Source organism: Ochotona curzoniae, unplaced genomic scaffold (genome assembly GCF_017591425.1).
Source record: "Ochotona curzoniae isolate NIBS_2020 unplaced genomic scaffold, NIBS_Ocur_1.0 contig_4501, whole genome shotgun sequence".
Taxonomy (NCBI): domain Eukaryota; kingdom Metazoa; phylum Chordata; class Mammalia; order Lagomorpha; family Ochotonidae; genus Ochotona; species Ochotona curzoniae.
The window spans coordinates 990001-1016611 of record NW_024466307.1 but is presented as its reverse complement, the minus strand read 5'-3'; the positions used below and the strand labels follow the sequence as shown (position 1 = coordinate 1016611).

General features: G+C 51.2%; 1 protein-coding gene and 1 long non-coding RNA gene across 2 annotated transcripts in view; both read left to right on the top strand.

Annotated features, from left to right (window-relative positions):
• LOC121160284 overlaps window positions 1-2447 on the top strand; it is an 85386-nt gene extending 82939 nt beyond the window's left edge. The window contains exon 3 of the long non-coding RNA XR_005884527.1: window positions 2394-2447. This is a non-coding gene — a long non-coding RNA (uncharacterized LOC121160284). The remainder of the gene's footprint in view (window positions 1-2393) is intronic.
• A 5672-nt stretch (window positions 2448-8119) lies between these two features.
• The window catches only part of TBCA (tubulin folding cofactor A), a 36021-nt gene continuing 17529 nt past the window's right edge, over window positions 8120-26611 (top strand). Inside the window, exon 1 of the mRNA XM_040985953.1 lies at window positions 8120-8209. Coding sequence (XP_040841887.1) covers window positions 8157-8209 — 53 coding nt within the window. The 5' untranslated portion in view covers window positions 8120-8156. The remainder of the gene's footprint in view (window positions 8210-26611) is intronic.

The following is a 26611-nucleotide window of genomic DNA, read 5'->3' as shown; positions in this document are numbered from 1 at the left end:
GTGGGGGTGGGAGGATGGTCATTTGATGATGCCTCAAAGATCTGGACGTGAGGAAGAATTCCAAGCTATTGCTTGAGTGTTTTCATAGTTCTGAGATGTTGTTGTCTTCATTGCGTCATGGTTGAGAAGATCTTTCCAAGGTTTGCTGGGCTGATCAAGTCCACCTAAGTGAACCCACAGGCCTAGACACTTGCTGCATAGCTTGGCCAGGAGAGCTGTCCTTACTGTTCTGCTTTCCATCCTCTGATGAAGTACTCAACATGGATTGTCTGCACTATGTAAACAATATTAAAGTGGAGGCTACTTTACTTCTCATTCAGCTCCAGGATAATATGCCTGAGAAAGCCACGGAAGATGATCTGAGTAGCTGGGCTCCTGCCATCGTGTGGGAGACCTCGGTGGAGTTTTGGGCTCTTGCCTTCAGCCTGGCCCAGCCATGATGGTTGCAGCCATTTGGGGAGTAACTCTGCCTTTCAAATACATCAATCTTTTGAAATAAACTATATCTGGATCTGCCACATGGGTGGCAGGGTTCCAGGTACTTGAGCCATATTCTGCTGCCTTCACAGACACCTTAGCAGGAAGCTGGATTGGAAGAGAGTGCCTGGAACTTGAACCAGCTCTTCAACATTGGATGTTGGCATTGCAAGCAGCGGCTTTACCTGTTATGTCATAGTGTCAACCTTCATTAAAAAAAAGTGTGTGTATCTACCATCTCAGACACATCAGCAGGAGGCTGAATCAGCAGAGCAGAGCAGCCGGGTCTCCGGTCTCCAGATCCTCTGAGATGGATGTGGGCAGTGCCACAGTGCCAGCCCCAGGATGTGGTAGGCATCTCATCCCTACTCCAAACATGAGGAAACTGAATCAATGAATAGTTGGTTCAAGGTTACTCAACTAGGAAGTGGGGAAAGTACTAGCTGCTTCCAGCAATCCATTTTGGGAGTGCCATTACATGGCTAAATGCCAAAGCACAAACACTAAAAAAAAAAAAAAAAAAAAATCAATCATGAATCGTTGGTTGCTTAGTGTTGTCTGGACTCTGGGTTGGTGTACTGAATTCACTGGAGTGCCTTATCGAATTCCTTCTCTCTGACTTCTTAATATGGTTAAAAATCTAAAGAGAATTGGTGAATCCTCAAGTTTCCAAATTACTTTACACTAAAGGAACTCTTAAAACCTCAATTATATCATTAGATGATGAGCACACCCTCACATGAGCAAAGAATACAGTAATAGAGAAGAGAAATAATTATGGTAATAATGATAATAATAATACAATAATTAAATATTAGGGTAGTAATGTTGGAATTAGAAGTTATTGAAGTTGAAATGTGGACATTGAAATGAAATTTCTCTCTTCAATTAAGAAGTAATATCCTTCTATTACCTTAAAATATTAGAGGCAAAGTCATTTCACAAAGACTTCTTTCCCTTGGCAAACTATTGAGCTGAAGCCGGGAAGCTTTCCCAGACGACAGCTTACATTATCTATCCACTCCTCTTCCTTCTAACTTGAGAGGAATTCTCCGAGTCTAAATCAGGTTACCAAATGGACAAACTGTTGGGAGAGACATAAGTCCAGTACTTTAAAGTATTCTTTCAAGAGTTTAGAAGTCCATTTTCCCAAATCCTGATAAAACCCCTTTTTAAATTGTTATTGTTGCCATTAATAGGTAATGGCAACTGAAAATGTCTCACACCCAACAGAGGCATCTTACTGAAAGGAATACATCACCACAGATTAAGAGAAAAACAAATTTAACCCAAAACATTTTAGTGAGTGTTTCAAACAGAACAGGTGACATTAGCTCTATAAACATGTAACAGGACTTTTACCCATGACATGTACCCCAAAACTCCTTTCAAGTTTCCCCTGATCAGCCCTGAACAAAAAGCATACTTGAGGTGATCACACGTTGCACATGACCGCAAAGAGGGGTGCATGGAAGCTGCTCCAGACAGAGCCACTGCCAGGCAGCTGCATGGCTCCCACTCAGGTCGGAGCACGCACAGATACAAGCCATGTGACCTGAAGAGTTCGAAAGGTCCGTGGCGTTCCTTTTGGCAGAATGTGCGGGACACGACGTTGGGCCCTGCGCCAGGTGTGATGTGTTAAAAGCTACACTATCAGATAGCTGCCCAGCAGGAAGCAGGGCCTGCCATGAATTCCTGACAAAAAGATGGGGTGATGCCCACGTGTAACCCTACCAGCTAACACATGCAGTCTTAGCGTGCCTACTCTGGCCTGGGACCAGTCATTTCAGTTCCATATTGAACACATACACGTGCATGCACCATGAGGATGCAGCAGGCCACAGAAGCCATGGGGAGGAGTGGGGTGGCCGTGTGGAGTTGTAGCGCATTGTGTCTCAGGAAATCCTTTGTTGCAGTAACAGAGAACACCTTCTCAGTGGCCTCAAGGACAAGCACCCGCCCTTCTGGCCTGAGGCAGCTGGGATGGCAGCTGGCTGGGACTGGGCAGCGCGGGCAGCGCAGTGATCTCAAGGCGGGCCTCGCTGCAGTTTCCTTTCCCTCCTGCTTGGAAGATGGATGTGCCAAGCTCCAGTTGCTCCATTTTCCCTACAAAAGTGGGAAAAAGACAGTTCTTATCATATTGCATCTCTTTTTTCAAGAAATCTAAAACATTTCCAGCAGCCACCCATGTATTTTCACTTTTATCTAGTAGACAGAATTGCACACCTGGCCACCTCTACCTACAAGGAAGTTGAGAAAAGAAACCTGTACAGGAGTATTGGGAATGGATGTTGAGTGAACCAGTGACAGTGTCAGCCGCGAGCAACGTGTGATCACAGCAGAGCGCGTGGCAGGTCCTCATGCCACACAAGTATGAATTTCACGTGCAATGTAGCTCTAACTGTGAGAAGGGAAGACAGTAAATCTAGAATGAAACAGGATGTCATCATGACCTTACAGATGAAGATGTCTCAAGTAAGATACTGAGTGTGCTGAGCAAAAAGAGGAGGGTGTAGTCATTGGACCTCATTTTGACTCCAGATCGAAAACCAGCGCTTCTAGTCATGCATCCAGAGTACCCAGCACGCCCAGTGTTGAACTGTCCCTGGATCCCAGTGTAGAAGAGGCAAGTGCCCTCCGTGGGCAGGGGTAGCCTCTGTCCTGGACACTGCTGAGGGTTCAGCTCCAGTGACCCTGACATAGCGCAAGGAGCAGCAGACTCCACAGCTCATCCTGAATAAAACTTTAATCCCCAAATTTATGTATAGGCTTAGTTCCCAGAGTCCTAAATGAACAATTAATGGAATAATGTTAAAGTTTGTGATTAATTAGGACTTAGTTTGGTCTAATTGTGGCATCTGGGCAGTGGGCCCAGTGGGAGACTGATGGTTATGTATGAAGCCTCCGCCCTGTGCCTGTGTCTGACCTCTCCTGCACATGGCCCACCATCAGGCGCCAGGCTAAGGATGCTGCCTGGTCTTGGGAGCCCAGACGAGCTCCCTGCTCCCCGAGAAGCTCTCCTCTCAGGTAGTTACTGTGCATATGAGACACAGAACAGGGCACCAACAGAGCCCCCATCTCCAGAGCGGACAGGCACATTGCCATCAGCAAGAAAAAGAGCAAAAATGGGCAAAAGAGGCGAAGATATGTGCGTGTTATGAAGCCTGCCAAGACTTGTTTAACTTCATTCATCACCCAGAAAATGCAAACTAAAGCCACAGGGAGCATGGCTGTGCCACCAGATGTGCTGCCACGAAAGGAACTGCCCAGTGCTGGTGGCGGAGGGAACGTGGAGCCATTAGAACTCTCGCACCCCACCTCTGCAGAGAGGATGTGGCTTGCCAGGAACTGGGACGCCCCTCCCCTGTACCATGGTATCACCAGTGCCTAGGACACTGCCAGGCCCAGAGCAGATCCTTGTACCTGTGGAAGACATGAGTGGGTAAGCCAATGCGAGAGGCTGTTATTCGGCTGAGGGAGGTGTCCAGGTCTAGGGCCAGCATTGAAGTGGAAACCCACAGGGCAGAAGTCCCTGCCATGTTCCTCCAGGATAGGGAGCCCCACAGGTTCTGGGTCTCTGAGGCTGGAGATAGCTCAGTGGGGCTCCCACGCACACAGCTAGCCAGTCTCAACAGACTCACCAGCCCCAGCAGCCCCCCAGCCACATTCATCACCACCTGTAACAGAGAGTGAGCTGCTCAGACCTTGCCAGCTTTTATCTCACATCTCAGGGTGCTTGTTCCCACAGCTCCCCTAGGCCAGGCTGGAATCCTGAAATGGAACTCAATGAAGGTGCAACAATAGCAGAACAAAAAGACCATGCCTGGGCACCTGGCTCTCCCTCCAGGCTCTGGGCTTCTCTCTGGGGAGCACTCCTCTGCACTCACCTGAACCAGCCTTCTCCCCTGCCCCCACCTCCTCAGAGTGCCAACCCCAGTCCAGGAGGCCTGGAGGAAGCTAAGGTGTCAGGGGAGAGGTTGTTCCAGTTTGTAAACTTACGTGTTTGAGGGTTTGGCTGCTTCACTCCCCAAATGCCCACAGTAGCCAGAACTGGGCCAGTGGTGAAGCTGGAAGGCAATGATTTGAGCCATGGCCACTGGCTCCTCGGTGCCCGCTGTGAGGGAACTGGCACTGGGAGCACAGCCAGGACTTCTGGCACTGCTGTGATGTGGGCATCCTAACCTCTAGACCAAACTCTGGCTCTGAACATTTTTATTTGAAATTTATTATAGAACAGATTTATTTGCATTTTAAAATATTTGTTTGCTCAAAAGGCAGAGCGACAAGGTTAAAAGACAGAGGTCTTCCTTGTGCTGGTTCACTCTCAGGATGCCATAATCCATGCTGAAGACAGGGGCCAGGAGCTCCAGCCAGGTCTCCACCGAGGGCGGCAGGAACTGACAGCTGGGCCAGCACTCCCTACGTCCAGCAAGGGCTGGCCTGCAAGCTCAGAGCAGCTGGAACACACTAGGCGTCTCATGTGGATGCACCCCAAGCAGCAGCCTGACCTATGGTACCACTGCAGGATCTCCTACTCACTGAAACATGAGAAAGTCTATTGTGTGGCAGCCGCTGCTGCTTGCTGGGGTGTGTGCGTGCACCCAGGAGGAAAGCCAGCAGTCTGTCTTCTTACCCACAGTTTCCTCCCCAGGTGCCTCCTTTAGCAAACACTGGGGAGGGAGCTTCTGGAGTGTGCCCGTGACAAACGATGTCGTCTCTGTCATCCGTCCACAGGTGAGTAATCCAGGGCCCCTGTCCAGTATCACCAGACACAAGTTGGCCTTAGAGAGGAAGTTCTCACCATGGCTAAAGGCAGAACTAAGCTCTTTAACCTTACCCAGCAGCCTCGGGCCCAGCTGCGGTGTTCACACGTGCACACACACACACACACACACTCGGGCCCAGCTGCGGTGTACACACACACACACACACACACACACACACATTCGGGCCCAGCTGTGGTGTACACACACACACACACACACTTGGGCCAGCTGTGGTGTACACACACACACACACACACACACATTCGGACCCAGCTGCGGTGTACACACACACACACACACATTCGGGCCCAGCTGTGGTGTACACACACACACACACGCACACACTCGGGCCAGCTGCGGTGTACACACACACACACACATTCGGGCCCAGCTGCGGTGTACACATACACACACACACACACACTCGGGCCCAGCTGTGGTGTACACACACACACACACACATTCGGGCCCAGCTGTGGTGTACACACGTGCACACACACACTCGGGCCCAGCTGCGGTGTACACACACACACACACACACACATTCGGGCCAGCTGTGGTGTATACACACACACACACACACACACACACTCGGGCCCAGCTGCGGTGTACACACACACACACACACACACACACACACACTTGGGCCCAGCTGCGGTGTACACACACACACACACACACACACACACATTCGGGCCAGCTGTGGTGTACACACACACACACACACACATTCGGGCCCAGCTGTGGTGTACACACACACACACACACACACATTCGGGCCCAGCTGCGGTGTACACACACACACACACACACACACACACACACACACACACACACTCGGGCCCGCTGCGGTGTACACACACACACACATTCGGACCCAGCTGCGGTGTACACACACACACACATTCGGGCCCAGCTGTGGTGTACACACACACACACACACACACACACACACTCGGGCCAGCTGCGGTGTACACACACACACACACTCGGGCCCAGCTGCGGTGTTCACACACACACACACTCAGGCCCAGCTGCAGTGTGCACACACACACACACACACACACATTCAGGCCCAGCTGTGGTGTACACACACACACACACTCGGGCCCAGCTGTGGTGTACACACACACACATTCGGGCCCAGCTGTGGTGTACACACACACACACACACTCGGGCCCAGCTGTGGTGTACACACACACACACACACACACACTCGGGCCAGCTGTGGTGTACACACACACACACACACACACACACACACTCGGGCCAGCTGTGGTGTACACACACACACACACACACTCGGGCCCAGCTGCGGTGTTCACACACACACACACACTCAGGCCCAGCTGCAGTGTGCACACACACACACACACATTCGGGCCCAGCTGTGGTGTACACACACACACACACTCGGGCCCAGCTGTGGTGTACACACACACACACACTCGGGCCCAGCTGTGGTGTACACACACACACATTCGGGCCCAGCTGTGGTGTACACACACACACACACACACTCGGGCCCAGCTGTGGTGTACACACACACACACACACGCACACACACTTGGGCCAGCTGCGGTGTACACACACACACACACACACACTCAGGCCCAGCTGTGGTGTACACACACACACCATGTTTGGGGTATGGCTTGTGCCCACCTCTGACAGGTACAATCACACACACCTCCACACACAGGCCCACCTGGAGGGCACACACACCCACTTGGGCCCACCTGTATCACACATACACACTTGTGCCCACCTGTGTCACACACACACACACTTGGGCCCACCTGTGGTACGCACACACACACTCAGGCCCACCTGTGTCACACATACACACTTGGGTCCACCTGTGTCACACACACTCTCTTGGGTCCACCTGTGGTACACACCCACACACACACTTGGGCCCACTGGTGGTGCACACGCACACACACACACACTCAGGTCCACCTGTGATGAATACACACACACACACACATACACACACACAGAGCATGTCTAGGGGCCTGGACATGGCTACTCACAGCAGCCCTACTCACAGTAACCCCTTTGCTGTCGTGTTTAGGGATTCGTGGTTTAAGGTAAAGGCCAGAGAAAGGTTTTTTTTTGTAGGGATACCACAGGAACCCTCCCCGGTCAGAAACCCCTGCAAATGACCACAAAACTAGCTCTGGGCATCAGACAACCAAGGCAGAGACGGGAAATGGCTTGGATTGCGCGGCGCTGGCAGGCCCCCACAGCAGCTGTGCACTGTCCAGCTGTGCTGCTGTATGCCCGCCCCCACCTGTGGTCCTGCAGAGTGTGTCACAGTGGGGCCAGCAGGGTGACAACACTTAGTCCCCACTGCACATGCACACAACACACAAAGAGGCTGGGGAGACGTGTGGAAGCACGATGCCAGCCAAGGCTGGGGGTGCACAACCCAACTGCAGTGTGTCCCCCAAATCCAAGCCATCATCGTGGAGCCCGGCGGGTAAGGCTGCCACCGGCAGTGCAGTTATCACGGCTGCTCCACTCCAGCAGCGGGGGATGACCCAAGTCCTTGGGACCCTTGAAAAAGAAAATCAACGGGCGGAGGGCGGGTCCAGAGCCGGCGGGGCTGAGGAGCGAGCCCGCCAGGCACAGGGCAGGGCCGCAGCGGCCAGGACGCGCACAAGGCGGCCCTGCCTCACGGGAGCCGCGTGGGCGCAGCCCGAGGCCGCTCCTGCAGCCCAGCCCGGGGACCCAGGTCCACAGGGACCCGGCGCGGGCACCGGAGTGGGCACCGCAGTGGGCACCAGGGTGCACACCGCGCTGGCCCGCGCCCCGCCCGCCCGGCCGGCCCCTCCCGCCGCGCCTGCGCGCCCGCCGCCCGAGGCCCGGAGCTCCCCGCCCCTGCTCGTGCGCGGCGCTCCGGGACCATGGCCGACCCTCGAGTGCGGCAGATCAAGATCAAGACCGGCGTGGTGAAGCGGTAAGGAGCCGCGGGTGGCGCTGCTCCCGCCTCGGGGCAGCCTTGGGACGGTGTGCGGGCCCGGGCGCAGCCCGCCGAGGAGCGCGCCGCGCCGGCGAGTCGTGGGGGAGAGGCCGGGGACCAGAGAGGGAGCAGGCCAAGGCCGGGGAGAGGCGGAGAGGGAGCGGGAGAGGCCGGGGACCAGAGAGGGAGAGGGCCGAGGCCGGGCAGAGGCCGGGGAGAGGCGGAGAGGCCGGGGAGAGGCGGAGAGGGAGCGGGAGAGGCCGGGGAGAGGCGGAGAGGGAGCGGGAGAGGCCGGGGAGAGGCGGAGAGAGGCCGGGGAGAGGCGGAGAGGGAGCGGGCCTAGGCCGGGGAGAGGCCGGGGAGAGGCCGGGGAGAGGCGGAGAGGGAGCGGGCCTAGGCCGGGGAGAGGCCGGAGAGGGAGCGAGCCTAGGCCGGGGAGAGGCCGGAGAGAGGCCGGGGAGAGGGAGCGGGAGAGGCCGGGGAGAGGCGGAGAGGGAGCGGGCCTAGGCCGGGGAGAGGCCGGGGACCGGAGAGGGAGAGGGCCGAGGCCCGGGAGAGGCGGAGAAGGAGTGGGCCGAGGCGGGGGAGAGGCCGGCGTGGCTGAGAGGGAGCGGGAGAGGCCGCTGGTCACCGAAGTTGGAAAAGGAACCCAGCTTGTCTGAGGTCACGCCACGAAAACACGAACCCGGGATTCTGCTTGTCGGCTCTGGAGACGCGGGGCCGAGGTGGACTGGGGTCTCCGGGAGCCTGGTGCCCAGGCTGGGGAAAGCAGCTCCCGAGAGGGGTCCCCACTCCTGGTCCCGCCGGCCTCGTCACTCCGTCCACGAAGGAGTGCAAGAGAAAAGCTCTTAGAGGGTCTCCAGCTAAACTTGAGGATCTCCAAAAACACTTCTGGAAAAGGCTTGGTTTTCAGTTTGTGTTCCGCAGGAGACCATTGTCAAACTTTGATGCTTTTGAGCAGGCTCTACTTGGTGAAACCCTTTCAAGTTGTCTGTAATTTCAGTGTGCTCCGAATTAATGGACACTTGCCTGTGTAGGTGTCCCCAGGGCTTTTCGGTTGACTTCCTTACAAAGCAAGTAACCATCTCAGTCTGTGAATGTTGTCTGGTACTCTCAGCCTTTTTTCCCTAAAAAGTGTTTCTCGGTGACTCTTGCCATCCTGTGCCCTTTGTAACCCACTCCTAAACACCTGCCGTCCAGGGAAGGGAGAGCAGTGGGCAAGGCAGACAGGGCACAGTGACCACTGGTGGCTGCACGGTCACAGGGCTTTCTTGGGTTATTTTTAAGTAAAAATGGCTTGGAAGGTAGGCCTTTTTCTCTTCCACATCTGCTTTCAAAGACGTTGTTTCATGGTTTACACATGTTTTTGGTTTTGTGAGATTCTGTTTGTTAAATTTTCAAAATCAGAGATAACGACTGGTGTTCAAAAACACTGTATTTTTGGTCCCATGTTACTTTTCTTGGCCTCATTTCTCTGAAGAGGTCCTCACCTTTATTGTGAAGGTGAGATCTAACGTAATAACTCACACTCACACTTTTGTTTTCAGAAACTGGAAAGTGCTAGAAATGATATTCTAGATGCATACTGGGCAGTGTGGGTTCCTAGGGTTGGAATAGTCCAGGTAAGTCAGGTCCCCAGCTCTGGGCCTTCAGACACCAGCTGGACAGGCAGGGGGTGTTGAGGAGTGTGGAAGGCCAGCCAGTGGACGTACGGTTGGTATCAGGACAGTGGAGCGTGGGGACAGTGGCCGTTTCTGTGTGTTGGCCTCCTGGTTGGACGCCTGCCTCAAGAGCAGAAGCAGGCTTCGGCTGCCAAGTTTCAGGTGCTTCGTGAGGTCTCATCTGGTGGTGGGCCGGAGGTTCTTGCTCGGGGAAAGGGATTGGAAGAGAGGTTAGCTCTTGGGCAGGACAATTCCAGGGACTAGTAGTGCATGTGTGAGAGTTGGACCTTGTAGGGCCAGGCCTTCTTGCAGGGCTCTGGTTCAGCTGGTGACCCTGTGGGCTGTGAGCCAGGCTGTGCGCTGACCACACAGTTTCCTGCGGCTCATGCAGCTCGCAGGTGCAGGCTGAACATCCCCAAGGTGGAAATCCGAGATTTGAAGTGTTCCAAGTTGTGAACATTTTGAATACTGATGGGATGGTTGTGTTTTGGGGCATTTTGATTTTTCACATTGTGGATTAACAGCCAGTGAAGTTTACCAAAATGTATCCAAACTCAAAAAGAAAAAAAAAAAAAAAAGAAAAGAAATCTGAGACATCCCCCATAGCGATTTGAATTGTTAGAGGTTTAGAAAATAATTATAGAACATATAGAATTGCTATTTCTTAAATGTTGTGGTATTTCAACTAATAACCAATGTCCAAGTAAAATGTATGTTTAAGAAATAAGTTTTTATTTGTTTTTTAACTATAAGTGCTTTTGCAAGATAATGTGTTCCGTGTCCTTCACATAAAAGGTTACTCAGGAGCTTTAAAGACAGCTTACTGTAACATGCCCTATTAGTTAGCACACTGATGGGTGAATGAATTGGTTAAAAATGGTTGCTTAAGAATACCTTTTTTTTTAAAGTAAAAAATATTCAAGCAGTTATCTCCTGCTTATTATTTATTTATTTTTGGTATTGTTTCCTTAGTTGAGAGGGATGCCCTGTGAGTCTCTGATGAGGGTCCAGGTCTGGAGGAAGGGAGGTGGGACACAGGTTTCACTTCCTTTTTTTTTTTTTCCTCTCCTTAGTCCACAGGGAGGGAGGGGCCACTCCTTGTTGTCAAACTACGCGAGCAGCGGGATGAGGGATGTCATTTGATGTTGCCTGGATGTGGGAAGAGTGTTCTGAAGGTGTCACTCAAGTGGTTGTGATAGTTCTGAGACATCATCTTCGTTGTACCCAGGTTGAGAAAATCTTGAAAGGTCTATTGGCTGACCTTTCTGCATCCGCAGGCCCAGGATCATGTTGCAAAGCGTGGCCAGCAGAGTGGTCCAACCTCTGCCAAGGCCTAGAGGCGCCGGCTGTCCTATCCCAGGGTGCTTCTGGGTGTGCTGTCCGCGGCACAGACATAAGCAACTGATGAGGCACACTCCTGACACGTGCGTTCCAAGGTCGGACCACATGTCTTGTGATTTTCCCTGTGGCCAGGTTTTGAGTCCAGTGATGTAGTTGGGGAGTTCCCTCCCAAGAAACCTAGCCTGGGGTGGCCTCAGAATTGGCTCTTGTGTGCGCAAGCCAGTGCAGGGTCAGGTTTGATCTGTCACCTGCACCAGCCAGCACACATACCAGTGGACACAGCTCTAAGCAGTTCTGTACTAAGCCTTATCTCTTATGCAAACTTATGTTGTGGCCGGGCCCAGCCCAGCTCAGCCCAGCCTACCACAGGCCTGGTCTTAGTGTACACCAGAGGGTTACCCCGAATGACCCTCACCAAGCTTACTCTCGGCTCTGGTTTTTATATGTGCTATGTCCTAGCTTGATCCATCCCGTGTCCCCTCTGGCTTTTGTGCACACCCATGGGTGCCACAGCTTGGCTCAGCCAGGCCCAGCCCACACATAAGCCAATGGGTGCTGCTCCTTGACCAGCCTGACCCTGCAGCAACCCTGCTCTTGTGCTCAACAGCAAGAGCTGTACCCAGCCAGTGAGTGCCCACAGTTCCCCCACCAGGCCTGCTGCCAGCCCTGGCTCTTGTGACCACCAGCAGGAGCTGCAGCCTAGCAGGGAAGTTCCCCACGTTTTCCTACCAGCCCACTCCCGCTCTGCATCCTGCATGTGCAGGCCCCCAGTCCTGGCACTCACCACTGGGTACAGCTGGAAGTCCTGCAGCCCCTGCTTTTGTGTGCACCGGTGAGTGGAAGGTGATGCTATTTAGCCCAGCCCAGGTCTCCCACACAGGCAAGTGCCTTGGCTAGACTCAGACATGCCCTCCAGCTTTCCCACTCTAAACTACCTGGTCTCAGCTCCCTCGCCTACCTGTCGGTGCCGTGGCCTGGTGAGTGGAAGACTAGAAGTTGTTCCTCCCCTGTCAAACACACCCTTAGCCTCTCCCTCTGTAGTACATCCCGAGACACCCTTCCTCAGGCAGGCTGCGGTCCCCCTCACCTGGGGGCTGGGGTCACGTTCCCCGCATTCCCCAGAGTTAACACGAATTCGACATAAGCAGGCCCGATGCCATGGCCATATCCCAGCACCAGCTGCTGGCTGCTTCCCTCCAGCAGTATTAATACTTGCCTAGGTACAAGGCAGCTCAGGCAGCTGCCTACAGCTTGGGCTTAAGCATACCTTTTTATAACCATTTTTGATTGGTAATAGGTTGAAATCCAATATGAACAAAGAATGTTAGGACATTGAAAGTAGCGCTGACATTGGCCGATAGTTTTCCTCTGATTAAGTGAAAGTGACATCGGTAGATTAGAATGAGACTAAGACAATCCACACTGCAATTGTGTTAGTTTAACTTTAACAATCTTTTAACACTCTTGTTTAAATGTAGCTGACATACCATAATTACACATCTACAAGCCTTGATTATAGAATTTTACTTCATGAACCTATGGGGAGATTGCATTGAATTTTTTTTTCTGAATAAAGCAAGCACAGTTCCCAAACTGATTTCTCCCCGAGTTTGTTTGTAGGACATCTCTGACACATAGCTAGGTAAAGCATGTATTCTTGTGTATACTGTGTATGCACCTTGTATACCTGGCACAAAAACAATGGAAATGACAAGTTGCTACATCGTTAATGTATATTAACGTAAAAAGTGAAAATTTAGGCAATACATGCTTAGGTGGGTATAAAATGTTTCCCTCTTTGCTTTAGCTGTTTATACATTTTCCATTTCAAAAGTAAGGACAAAGGTTTTGTGGGGAACTGCTGTTGTACAGCATACAAAGCCGACACTTGCAGTGCTGGCAGCCATACGGTGCCTGGTCCATTCCCAGCAGCTCCGTCGCTAATGTGTCTGAGAAAGCTCTGGAGGGTGGTTCTCCCCACCATGTGGGTGGAGCTCCCGGCTCCTGGCTTCAGCCTAGACGAAGCCTGGCCATTGTGGACATCTGGATGGAAGGTCTGTCTGCCCACCCCTCCCTCTGTCTCTGAGATGGTCTTCACCTTCGCTATGTGGGAATTTAAACTTCCTATTTCACAGGTGCTTGGCAAAGTGTCTAGGTGGCCATACTTCATAGGAAGTATGAAAACTTTAAAAGACCAACAGCACCTTGCTAGCACATTGCTAATAAGGACTAATAGGTACTTAAACTGATGAAAGTGATTCAGACAACAACGTATTAACCCCCTACTGTGCCCTGTTTTAAGCTGCTAATAGACATTTGTCTTTTAAAGAGAGAGTAACATTTTTAGGTTGATTTGCTAATAAACTTGTGCTTAGAGCTCCTGGCTTTGTTAAAACCTCTTGTATTTTCCAGAATAATTCTGAGGAGTGCTAGCTGCTCCAAAATTTAGTTTCTGTATAGTCTTTAAAAGATCTTCATAGAGGGGCTGCCAGGATCCCAGCTGGGCCCTGCTCACAGGTTATCTGCTAGCTCTCCATCCAGTTCCTTGCTCGTGCCCTGGGAAAAGCAGCGGCGGGTGGCTCAAGTCTCAGGCTCCACGGCGCGAGTGAGAGGCCTAAATGAAGGTCTGTTCAGGTTTGTGCCGCCCAGTCATGTTGTCATCTGGGAAGTGAACCAACAAATGGACAATCTCTCTGTCCCCATCTCTGTAACGCCAGGAAGCAGGAAGCTAACTGCTCTAGTCAGAGCACTGCCTCCCAGAGCCTGCGCCAACAGGAAACATTTGCCGGACCAGGGACCCGAGCATACAGGGAGGGCCGGACCCAGGGACCCGAGGGTACAAGCAGGGCCGGACCCAGGGACCCGAGGGTACAGGGAGGGCCGGACCCAGGGACCCGAGGGTACAGGGAGGGCTGTACCCAGGGACCCGAGGGTACAGGGAGGGCCGGACCCAGGGACCCGAGGGTACAAGCAGGGCTGGACCCAGGGACCCGAGGGTACAAGCAGGGCCGGACCCAGGGACCCGAGGGTACAAGCAGGGCTGTACCCAGGGACCCAAGGGTACAGGGAGGGCCGGACCCAGAGACCCGAGCATACAGGCAGGGCCGGACCCAGGGACCCGAGGGTACAGGGAGGGCCGGACCCAGGGACCCGAGGGTACAAGCAGGGCCGGACCCAGAGACCCGAGCATACAAGGAGGCAAGGGTCTCACTGCGTACCCCGTGGTAATTCTGTGAAGTAAAAACTTGGTCGTCTAATTTGTCGTATGGTACATTTCTGATGACCCTGCACCCATCTGGGAGACGCAGAGAAGGCTCCTGGCTCCTGGCTTCATATTGGCTCAGTTCCAGGCATTACAGCCACCAGGGGATGGAAGATCATTCTGTCTCTGTCTCTCCTTCTGTCTGTAAATCTGCCTTTCCCATAAGATAGACAGACAGCAAACAGGCTTCCCTCGGGCTGGTTAACACATAAAACTTGGTGCAGGCTCCCAAGGTTTTGGGCTGCCCTCGACTGCTTTCCCAGGCCACAAATAGGGAGCTGGATGGGAAGAAGAGCAGCCAGGACACAAACCGGTGCCCATATGGGATCCTGGTGCATGCAAGGTGAGGACTTTAGCCACTAGGCTACCACACTGGGCCCTATTTTAAAATTTATTATTGTTTAAATTTATTTTGTCTATTGGAGGAGAATAGTGACAGAGGCAGGGGGAAGACAGAGGAAGATCTATATCCATTGGTTTACCCTGCTGCAGATGGCCGCAGTGACCAGGGCTGGCCAGGCTGAAGCTAGAAGCCTGAAACTCCATCCACTTTCCCCCTGGGTGGTAATATTCAGGCGATCTTGCACTGCCTTCCATGCACTGACAGCAGGGGGCTGCATCGGGAGTGGAGCAGCGGGACGCAGTGTCATTGTTGTGGGATTGTGGTAAAGGCGCTCACTGCATGCACTGTGCCACACCACAGTGATGTTTCTCAGGGTAAACAGGGTGTCACATGTCTGATTTGGCTGGCTGGTACAGTTAGGAACGATCAAAGTTCTTTAGTATGACTTTTTTTTTTTTTAAAGATTTATGTATTTTTGGGCCTGGCACGGTGGCGCAGTGGTAAAGGTCCTCGCCTTGCACGCCCAGGATCCCTATGGGCGCCGGTTCTAATCCCGGCAGCCCCGCTTCCCTTCCAGCTCCCTGCCTGTGGCCTGGGAAAGCAGTCGAGGATGGCCCAAAGCTTTGGGAACCTGCACCCGCGTGGGAGACCCGGAAGAGGCTCCTGGCTTCAGATCGGCATAGTATCGGCCGTTGCGCTCACTTGGGGAGTGAATCATCGGACGGAAGATCTTCCTCTCTGTCTCTCCTCTCTGTATATCCGCCTTTGCAATAAAAAAAAATAATAAAAATAAATCTTTAAAAAAAAAAAGATTTATGTATTTTTATTGCAAAGTCAGATATATGGAGAGGAGGAGAGACAAAGGAAGATCTTCCATCTGATGATTCACTCCCCAAGTGAATGCAACGGCCAGAGCTACACCAATCCGAAGCCAGGAACCAAGAGCTTCTTCCAGGTCTCCCACGTGGGTGCAGGATCCCAAGGCTTTGGGCCGTCCTCGACTGCTTTCCCAGGCCACAAGCAGGGAGCTGTATGGGAAGTGGAGCTGCTGGGACTAGAACCAGTGCCCATATGGGATCCCAGGGCGTTCAAGGCAGGGACTTTAGCCGCTAGGCCGCCATGTTGGGTCCATAGTATGACTTCTTAAAATTAAATCTGGCCCACACTCTTCAGCTTTATTTTCTGCTATTCTTCACACTGAGTGATTCAATCAAATGTTCATGTCCTGCTCCCTCCCTCCCTCCCCTCTTCCTCCCTCCCCTCCCCTCTTCCTCCCTCCCCTCCCCTCTTCCTCCCTCCCTCCCTCCCTCCCTCCCTCCCACTCCCTCCTCCCTCTTCCTCCCCCTCCCTCTGCCCCTTCCCCCTCTCCCTCCCTCCCCTCTTCCTTCTTTTCTTTAGGATTTAAGTGTTCTTCTGGGACCTGGAATGCCACCTCCCTGCTTGCACTCCTGCCTGTACACCTCCCTAATTCTGCTAATTCTGTCCATTAAATCCTAACCTTGATGTCACTTTTTTGGGGAAGCCTTCTAAAGACAGTGTTTTAGGAAATAAACATTCTTCCAAAAGGGGAGATTTTACTGGGTGAGTTCTGGTTCTGGAATATCTTTTTTACTTTAATGTTGTATTCAGTTATTCTTTGCTTAACTGGTTTTCTGGCTTTGAAATTTTTCTTGTCTTAAGATTGCCATTGGGAGGATTTACTTGTTATTATAGTCCGAGAAAGATGAGATAAGAACTTCATGAATAGCTAAGGAAAAATTAAAATATGATTTCTGGGGTTGATGTGATGGCTCTATTGGCTAATCCTCTACCTGCAAGCGCTAGCATTCCATATGGGCCCCAGTCGTGTTCCTGCTGCTCTACTTCCCATCTAGCTCTCTACTTATGGACTGGGGAAGCAATGGAGGATGGCCTAAAGCTTTGGGACACTGCAGTTGCCTAGGAAACCTAGAAAAGGCTCTTGGCTCCTGGCTCCAGGTTGGCTCAGCTCTGGTCATTGCAGGCATCTGGAAGTGAACCAGCAGATAGAAGATCTTTCTGTGTTTCTCCTTTTCAATATAGATATAGATATACACTAAGCAGATGTGTATTGCTTCTTGGTCTTGTTAACAGTTCAGGTATGTTTTTAAAAAGTTTATCTATTTCTTTTTTAAAAGGCAGATTTTATAGAGAGAGGAGAGAGAGAGAGTAGGTCTTCTATCCGCTGGTTCACTTCCCAAGTGGCTACAGCGGTCGGAGCTGAACTGATCTGTAGTTTGGAGCAGGCTCGTCTTCCAGGGCTCCTACAGGGGTACAGAATCTCAAGGCCCTGGTCCATCCTCTGCTGCCACCCCAGGCCACAAGCAGTCCTGTTGGGACTGAAGCAGCTGTGGTATGACCCGATGCCCATGTGAGATGCTGGTGCCAGGGGGCAGAGGGCTAGCACCAGCACACCAGCCCTTGTCACACTCATACGTGGCTTTGAAATTGTGAGGCCTCGAGGTCGGTTTCCTTTCAGTGTTGTCTCTGGTGAGTTTGGACAGGAAGAAGGGCAATGCAGGCCCAGGGGGCTGGCTGCCCTTTGTGAACCATTTCTTTCCTGCCTTTGATCCAGTCCTGCTTGGGAAGTGGCACAGTATGCTAATATGTATACATATCCTGTAAAATTGAAACAAAGTTTAATAATGTGTTCCTGTTTTTACTACTTAATATGTATTGTATTTTGAATTCCATTTTGTTCTCTTCTGTTAGAACAGTACAGATCACAACCCAGTGAGTTAGTTTCATGAGTCAAGGATTACAACCCTGACTAATGGATTACAACTGCATGTTGGAACTAACTCTGAGGTAACTGGCATTTTAAATCTGTCTTCACAACGGCCAGATAGATCAGCACAGGAACTGCGGTGGGATACCTGGTGGGGTGAGGAAGAGTGACATAAGGTCACCTGGCATCAGTCGTCCACTCAGCACTGGACCAGGAGCTGGTCTCACTCCCCTACGGGGCAGGGGCTCCGAGGGGCAGATGAGTGCTACAGGTCGCGTGCGCAGGCAGGCCACTCTCCCCCAGTGCAAGGCCGAGTGTTTGTACCACATAAACGTGCTACAGTGAGAGGGGAATTAGTGCCATTTAATGGTGGAAAATAGCAATAAAAAGCCCCATTAAACGTGAGTTGAGACAGGCATGAGCATTGACAAACAGCTCAGTAGTGACAGGTCCTGTTGGCTTCCCAGGAGCTGCAGTGTTCCGGGGAGTCGCGGGGGCTTCGTGTGGGAAGGGAAATGGAATGTTCAGAGGTGTTACCTCTGCACCAGAGCAGATAATAAGGCAATTAGGACTGTTACATTGATGAAACACCAGAAGGGGATGAATTATATCACGAATTACAAAGAAGGAAGAGATTTCACGGCAACTTTTAAAATTTAAAGAGGAAAGATGTATCACCCAAAAAGAGAAATTGTTAGCTATGCCTGAAATGTCAGAGCTACTGACGTGAAAATCCAACTTTCAGGTAGTGTAGGTCCAATTTCAGAATATTATTTATCAGCTTTGTATTTCTCAGTTGATGCTAATAGTTTAATTTCATCTGTTAATAAAAACGGGGTTTATATGTGTTGCTGCTTTTCCAGTTTTGAGCTGCAGCGTGCGCTAGGGGTGTGGGCTGGGGAGACTACTCTGACCTGCCCTTGTATAAATGATGACGCAGAGAGCTAAAGAAATTAAACAGCTTACTCAAGAGCCCCTTCCAGAGAAGTTAGGAGTTGGAGCTAAACTGTTTTGTTGGTTTTAACTTTTATTTGCCTCAGATAGAAGCAGGTGTAATATTATACAAGTTACAGAATATTGTGCTTTTTCTAAGACTTCCTGTGACATAAAGCAATCTCACTGTGGACAGCTGGGGATCAGTGGGTGGGCTGGCCTTGCTCATTTCAGCAACGAGTGGGTTCCCTGTTTTTTCTAAGCAAATGCTTGGTGTCACACGGTTAGTCTGTAAGACCAGAAACAAAAATACCCACACCTAGAAGACAAACCTTTTGAATACTCAGGAACAACACAGGTCATTTTGTATTTATGTCCTAAGCTTTTTGGAGTGATATTAACAGTTTAAACAAACAGGACAATCATTCAATTATAAATTCTGTCTTCCGTTAGAACATATTTCAGGACATTATCCTCATGCATCTCCAGAAGCTAAGTCTGTATATCTATTTACTTTAAGCAGATACAACTACATTATCTCCTCTCAGTTACTAAATGTTAGACCTCTTAAGTCTGTTATATGTATGATGTTTAGCATGATTATGCTGTTCAATTGAAATACAGGCCGGTCTTTCTCTCTCTCTTGCTCTCTCGCTGTCTCTTTTTAGGTTTTATGCTGTATCTTTGAAAGGGAAGTTATACAGAGACAGAGAGTTAGAGGGAAATCTTCATCCAGTGGTTCACTCCCCAGATGGCCTGAACAGCCATGGCTAGAACCAGGAGTCAGAAGCTTCTTCTGGGCCTCCCATGTGGTCCAGGGGCTCAAGCACAGGTGGCGTCCTCTGCTGCTTTCCCAGGTGCACCTGCAGGAAGCTGGATCAGAGAGGATCAGCTTGGACTCACTGGTGCCTCCATAGGATGCTGGTGCTGCAAATAATGCAGCAGCCTTACCACTGCATTAATTATAAAGCACTATGTTGACCTGTGTTGGTAAAAAGATAAAAATACTTAGGTAGTAGTTGTTAGCAGAAGAAATCACTTTAAGGAAAATAAATTTTTGCTAGGTAGGTTATAGCAGCATGGAAAGTGTAACCAGGGAGTACAGCCTGGGGTGTGTAACAGGAATACAGCCTGGGGTGTGTAACAGGAGTACAGCCTGGGGTGTGTAACAGGAGTACAGCCTGGGGTGTGTAACAGGAGTACAGCCTGGGGTGTGTAACAGGAGTACAGCCTGGGGTGTGTAACAGGAGTACAGCCTGGGGTGTGTAACAGGAGTACAGCCTGGGGTGTGTAACAGGGGGGTACAGCCTGGGGTGTGTAACAGGGGAGTACAGCCTGGGGTGTGTAACAGGAGTACAGCCTGGGGTGTGTAACAGGAGTACAGCCTGGGGTGTGTAACAGGAGTACAGCCTGGGGTGTGTAACAGGAATACAGCCTGGGGTGTGTAACAGGAATACAGCCTGGGGTGTGTAACAGGAGTACAGCCTGGGGTGTGTAACAGGGGGGTACAGCCTGGGGTGTGTAACAGGGGAGTACAGCCTGGGGTGTGTAACAGGAATACAGCCTGGGGTGTGTAACAGGAGTACAGCCTGGGGTGTGTAACAGGGGGGTACAGCCTGGGGTGTGTAACAGGGGAGTACAGCCTGGGGTGTGTAACAGGAATACAGCCTGGGGTGTGTAACAGGGGAGTACAGCCTGGGGTGTGTAACAGGAGTACAGCCTGGGGTGTGTAACAGGAATACAGCCTGGGGTGTGTAACAGGGGGGTACAGCCTGGGGTGTGTAACAGGGGAGTACAGCCTGGGGTGTGTAACAGGAGTACAGCCTGGGGTGTGTAACAGGGGAGTACAGCCTGGGGTGTGTAACAGGAGTACAGCCTGGGGTGTGTAACAGGGGAGTACAGCCTGGGGTGTGTAACAGGAATACAGCCTGGGGTGTGTAACAGGGGAGTACAGCCTGGGGTGTGTAACAGGGGGGTACAGCCTGGGGTGTGTAACAGGGGGGTACAGCCTGGGGTGTGTAACAGGAGTACAGCCTGGGGTGTGTAACAGGAGTACAGCCTGGGGTGTGTAACAGGGGAGTACAGCCTGGGGTGTGTAACAGGAGTACAGCCTGGGGTGTGTAACAGGAGTACAGCCTGGGGTGTGTAACAGGGGAGTACAGCCTGGGGTGTGTAACAGGGGAGTACAGCCTGGGGTGTGTAACAGGAGAGTACAGCCTGGGGTGTGTAACCAGCAAGTACAGCCTGGGGTGTGTAACAGGGGGGTACAGCCTGGGGTGTGTAACAGGAGTACAGCCTGGGGTGTGTAACAGGAGAGTACAGCCTGGGGTGTGTAACAGGGGGGTACAGCCTGGGGTGTGTTGAAGAATGGGAATGCTTGCCTTCAGAGTTGTCCACAGGACTGGAAATTCACAAAATATTCATCACAGAATATTTGTTTAAGATGATAATGTTGTATGGCCCTTGGCAAAGAAAGGGCTTCCCAACCCCGTGTAAAGCAGGGTGACAGGGCTGTTTTTAGTCTGTCCTGTAGTGGTAGTGAGGGACAAATTATGCCAAATAAAATTAAATTAAAAATTAAAATCAGTTAAAGTTGTAAATCTGGGTTAAAAAATAAGCAGTTGAACCATAAAAAAATAACCATGACATTGTGTTGAGTTGGTGGTGTTTTGAGAGGTGCCATAGATGTTAATGTTCAGTTAAGGTTTTAGTTAAGTCATATTAATTACCAAAAAATGAGCAAGAAATTGCATAAAAGCTGTTGAACAGTGCGCCGAAAAGAGCAGAATGATAGGGTGTATGTACTCAGATAGACACAATAAAACTTGTTTTAAAAAAATTTTATACCCTTGGGCCCGGCGCAGTGGCGCAGTGGCTAAGGTCCTCACCTTGCACACCCAGGATCCCATATGGGCGCCAGTTCTAATCCCGGCAGCCCCGCTTCCCATCCAGCTCCCTGCCTGTGGCCCGGGAAAGCAGTCGAGGACGGCCCAGAGCTTTGGGACCCTGCACCCGTGTGGGAGACCCAGAAGAGGCTCCTGGCTTTGGAACAGCATAGCATCGGCTGTTGCGCTCACTTGGGGAGTGAATCATCGGACGGAAGATCTTCCTCTCTGTCTCTCCTCTCTGTATATCCGCCTTTCCAATAAAAATAAAATAAATCTTAAAAAAAAATTTTTTATACCCTTGGGAGCCGGCACTGTGGCTCAGCAGGCAGATCCTGCATCAGCCAGTGACAGCAGATCCTGCGTTATGTCCTGGCTGCCGCACTGCCTGTGCAGACCCCTGCTTGGTGGCCTGGCTGCCGCGCTGCCTGTGCAGACCCCTGCTTGGTGGCCTGGCTGCCGCGCTGCCTGTGCAGACCCCTGCTTGGTGGCCTGGCTGCCGCACTGCCCGTGCAGACCCCTGCTTGGTGGCCTGGCTGCCGCGCTGCCCGTGCAGACCCCTGCTTGGTGGCCTGGCTGCCGCGCTGCCTGTGCAGACCCCTGCTTGGTGGCCTGGCTGCCGCGCTGCCCGTGCAGACCCCTGCTTGTGGCCTGGCTGCCGCACTGCCCGTGCAGACCCCTGCTTGGTGGCCTGGCTGCCGCGCTGCCTGTGCAGACCCCTGCTTGTGGCCTGGGAAGGCAGTGGAGGTCGGCCCTGGTCCTCAGGCTCTGCACCTATGCGGGAGACCTAGAAGAAGCTCCTGGCTCCTGGCTTTGGATTGACTCAGCCGCAACTGGCCAGCCGCAACAGGCACTGGGGAGTGCACCAGCAGACAGAAGATCTGTCTCTCCTCTCTGTAAAACTGTCTTCCAAATAAAAATAAATAAATCTTTGAAAATAAAGCAGTCAGTCCCCGGGGGGCTGGCATTCTGTGCAGGCACTAGTTCAAGCCTTGTTGCTCCACTTCTGATCCAGGGAGCATGTGGGGGGTGTGCTGAGGGCTGTGGCTCTGCCCCCACCTGGGAAACCTGGGCTCGGCTGGCAGGCATGGCTGGCAGGCATTGCTGGCCTCGCCCGACTCAGCCTCACTGTTGTAGCCATTGCAGGGATGAGCCAGCAGATGGGTAATCCCTCTCTCTAAGTCTGCCTTTCAAATTAAAGCAAATAGATCTCTGAAATAAATAAATCCTCTTGAGAAGAAAATAGAGCAGATATTTGCGATTAAAATATTCTTATTTGACATTTGCTAATTGAGTAAAAACTGAGTACTACCTTTTGAGAGCCTGTCTTTGTATTCTGGTGCTGTTTCTATTTAGGATGTCAGTAAGCCAGAATCTGTTGATGATGTATAAAGGCTAGACAAGTTTGTTTATTTAATATAGACATGTATTTGTCTGTCAAGAGATTGCCAGAAATTTAAGATTCAAACTCTGCAAGAGGAAGCCTGTGGCCATTTGAGATGCTCTAGAAATGTCTTTCATCGTATTTCAAATCATGAGTTGGCTGGATATTTTCTTTTTATATGGGATAGGCTTTTCTGTTTGTGTTTTTGTTAAAGGATGCACTTATTTGTAAGGCAGAGTTACAAAGAGAGGGAGAGACAGGGCTTCCATTCCCTGGTTCACTCTCCAGTTGGCCACAACAGCTGGAGCTGGACTGAAGTGGGGCAGCCAGGGCTTGAACCAGCGGCCATACAAGATGCTTTCTGTCGCAGCCGCTGGCTGTATGCACTTGACCACAGCGTCAGTCCCTAAGGGCTAGGTGTTTGACCTAATAAATAAATTGCCTGTGTCCCATGTTAGAGTTCCTGGGTTCAGAATCCCACTCCAGTTCCCAGCTCCCTGTAACATCCACCGTGCAAGGCGTTGGTGACGGCGCACGGGCCCGACTTCCTACTGCCCCTGCTGCCCATCTGCTGGTGCGATTGTATTCAGGGGCCATTGCAGGAATCAGCGACCTGGCAGATGGCAGTGCTCTCTCTCTCTCTCTCTCTCTCTCTATTGTGTGTGCGCATGAGAGAGACCTCTGTTTGCATCTCAGATATTTTTTATAGCTCTGTAAGAGATTGTGGTAAGTTTCCACAATTGTCTGCAGTGACCACCTGAAGGTTAAGTGAGGATCTTCTGAGAAATTACTTCTTCCTTTCTTTTTTAAAGATTTATTTCATTGAAGGCAGATCAGATTTACAGAGTGAACGATCTTCCATCTGCTGATTCACACCCCAAATGGCCGAAACAGTCAGAGCTGAGCCAATCAGAAGCCAAGTGCCAGGAGCTTCTTCCAGCTGTCTTATGCAGATGCAGGGTCCCAACTTTGGGCCGTCCTCCACTGGTTTCCCAACCCACAAGCAGGAAGCTGGATTGGAAATGAAGCAGCCAGCACATGAACTGGCTACCATGTGCGATGCTGGTCCCTCAGGTGTAGGATTGGCCACCCAATTGAACCATTACACCAGCCCTGAGCAATTACTTCTCAGGCTTTCCAGGAGTTTCCCCTCTTAAAATAACAAAATCAGAATGGCTAACTTTTAGTTTATAGTTAAAATGTTTTATTTGGTGTAGAATTTTTCATCCACATAAAATCTAGATGCTGTAAATTATAAGATTGATAGATTCAACTGTATAAATATTCTAAAATAAAATTTCTCTAGCCTGGGCTGGCGTTGCGGCACAATGGATTAATTGGTTTGCCCGCCAATATTCCATATCAGAGTGCCGGGTTCTGACTGTTCCACTTCTAATCCAAATTCCTGCTGATACAGCCAGGAAAGCAGTGGGTAATGGTCCAGATAATCAGGCCCCTGCTACCCCTGGCGTCCCTTGCCTCGGCTCTGACCATTGCAGCCATGTAGGGAGGAAGCCGGCAGATCAAAGTTCTCTCGCCCAACCCTCTCCCTACCCATCACTCTGCCTTTTCAAATAAATAAGTGTGTACAGTCTTCCCCCCCCCCCCCCCCAGTCATTACTTAGAGGCAATGAGGAGAGGCAGAGAAAGAGAGGGCTTCCATCTGCTGGATCACTCCCCAAATGGCCAGAACCTCTGGGAGTGAGGACAGCCAAAGCCAGGGGCCAGGAGCTTCTGGGTGTCTCATGTGGGTGCCGGGCAAGGGCATTGGCGTGTACAGTGATGTTCAGCTTAGGGATTCTGATGTTGAAAAATTGGAAATAATGTAAATGCTTACCAGTACCGTGTTGCTTATTGTCTGCTACATGCAATGTAACTCGTGCTGTTGGCTGTGTGCCTTTGTGTGGTGAGGCCAGGCCTGAGGAATCATGGCTCAGGGTTTTCTGCATGGCCCGCTGCTTGGCACACGGTAGTTACTTGGCACATACTGAAGTGGACAGATTGTGGGAGAATATATGGAAAGATTCCAAGACTTGAAACTTGAAAACTTCTGTTATTGTGTCCTCCTGGTAACAAAAATCCTAAGAATTTAACATTCTCTAAAACATTTGCCTCTGAGTATTTATGGCTTGCAAACAACTGCAGTATCTTCTCACATTTCTGGAGGGTGGAGGTCTGTGATTCGTGTGAGCGAGACAACGCTCTCTGCACAAGTTACGGCAGGATGTGTCCTGGTCTGCTGCGTCCTGTGATGGTTGCTGCAATTGTCGAGGACCCTTGGATTGTGGTGCCCTCACGTCGGTTTCTGTCTTGGTGTTGCCTTCTTCTCTCTGTGTCTCCTCTGACAAGGACACTGTCATTGGGTTAGGTTGATCTCATTTTAACAGATACACCCACAAAGATCCAGTTCCCAAAGACGAGCACATTCTCAGGTTCTGGGCAGACTTGAACTTGGCAACGTTACTTAACCCAGTCTCACATCTTGACTGGATCGTTTTAAGAACAGAATCTGTATGAATATCAAGGTTTCACATTTTACTTTCCAAAACACACCCCAATTACTGCAGGTTAGCTAATCTGAAAATGGCATAATGGATAAAGCCACTGCCTGGCAGTAGCGCAAGCATGCTATAGGGCCGCTGTGCCTCTGTGCTCCACTTCTGACCTGGCACTTTGCTAACGGCCCCGTGAGACCCGCTGCCCTGGCTTGGCCTGGCCAGACCCGAGGTGGTGGCCAGCTGAGGAGTGAGCAGGGGTCCATACCCTCATTCTTCCCCCCTTCCCTCTGTTTGTAACTCTGACTTTTGGTTTGGTTTGGTTTGTTTTAAAGATTTATACTAATCGGAAAGGCAGCCTTACAGAGAGAAGGAGAGACAGCAAGATCTTCCCTCACTGGTTCACTGCTGAAATGGCTGCAACAGCTGGAGCTGGTCCGGCCTGAAACCAGGAGCCTGGGGCTTCTTGGTCTCATGTGGGTAGACACGGAGTTGGATTGGAAATGGAGCAACTGGGAGTCAAACCAGCATCCATATGGGATGTGGACAGAGCAGTCAGGGGCTTAACTTACTGCAGCACAGTGCCAGCCCCGCTGTTCGTCTGATGGGACCCATGTCTTCTCAGAGGGAGAGTCAGCGTCCGGGAAGTGCGGCCCCGTGGGCCCGGGACATCACGTGGAGCTGCAGGGCACGTTGTACTCTCAGTTTATATAAACCAAGTGGTACTGAGCTGTGCTTTCTTTCTTTTCTTTAATTGGAAAGTCAAATATACTCAGATATACAGAGAGGTGGAGAGACAGAGATCTTCCCTCTGCTGATTCACTCCCCAAGTGAATGCAATGGCCAGAGCTGAGCTGATCTGAAGCCAGGAGCCTGGAGCTCTTCCAGGTCTCCCACGCAGGTGCAGGGTCCCAAGGCTTTGGGCCATTCTCGACTGCTTTCCCAGGCACAGGCAGGGAGCTGGATGAGAAGCGGGCCGCTGGGACACGAACTAGCGCCCATACAGGATCCCAGCACATGCAAGGTGAGGATTTTAGCCACTAGGCCACCACGCTGGGCCCCTGAGTTTCACTTTTTAGCTAGTGGAACCTCTTATCCTCTAAAAAGAAATCTTAGTCGATTCCAGGCATGTAAAATTAACAGAAGAGCCTCTGAAATATCTCCTTGGAATACTTACTCTCCAAGAAATTCAGAGGTGTGCTTTAGCTGGGAAGTGTTCCATTTATCTAATTCTCCTTTTTCTGGTCCCACACTCACCAGTCAGCTGGCATTCTAGCTCAGTACATCTGTCTCTTTTAATCAGTGTTGTTCCCCCTTAAAGTGTGACCCCACTGCGGGGGCTGGCAGGG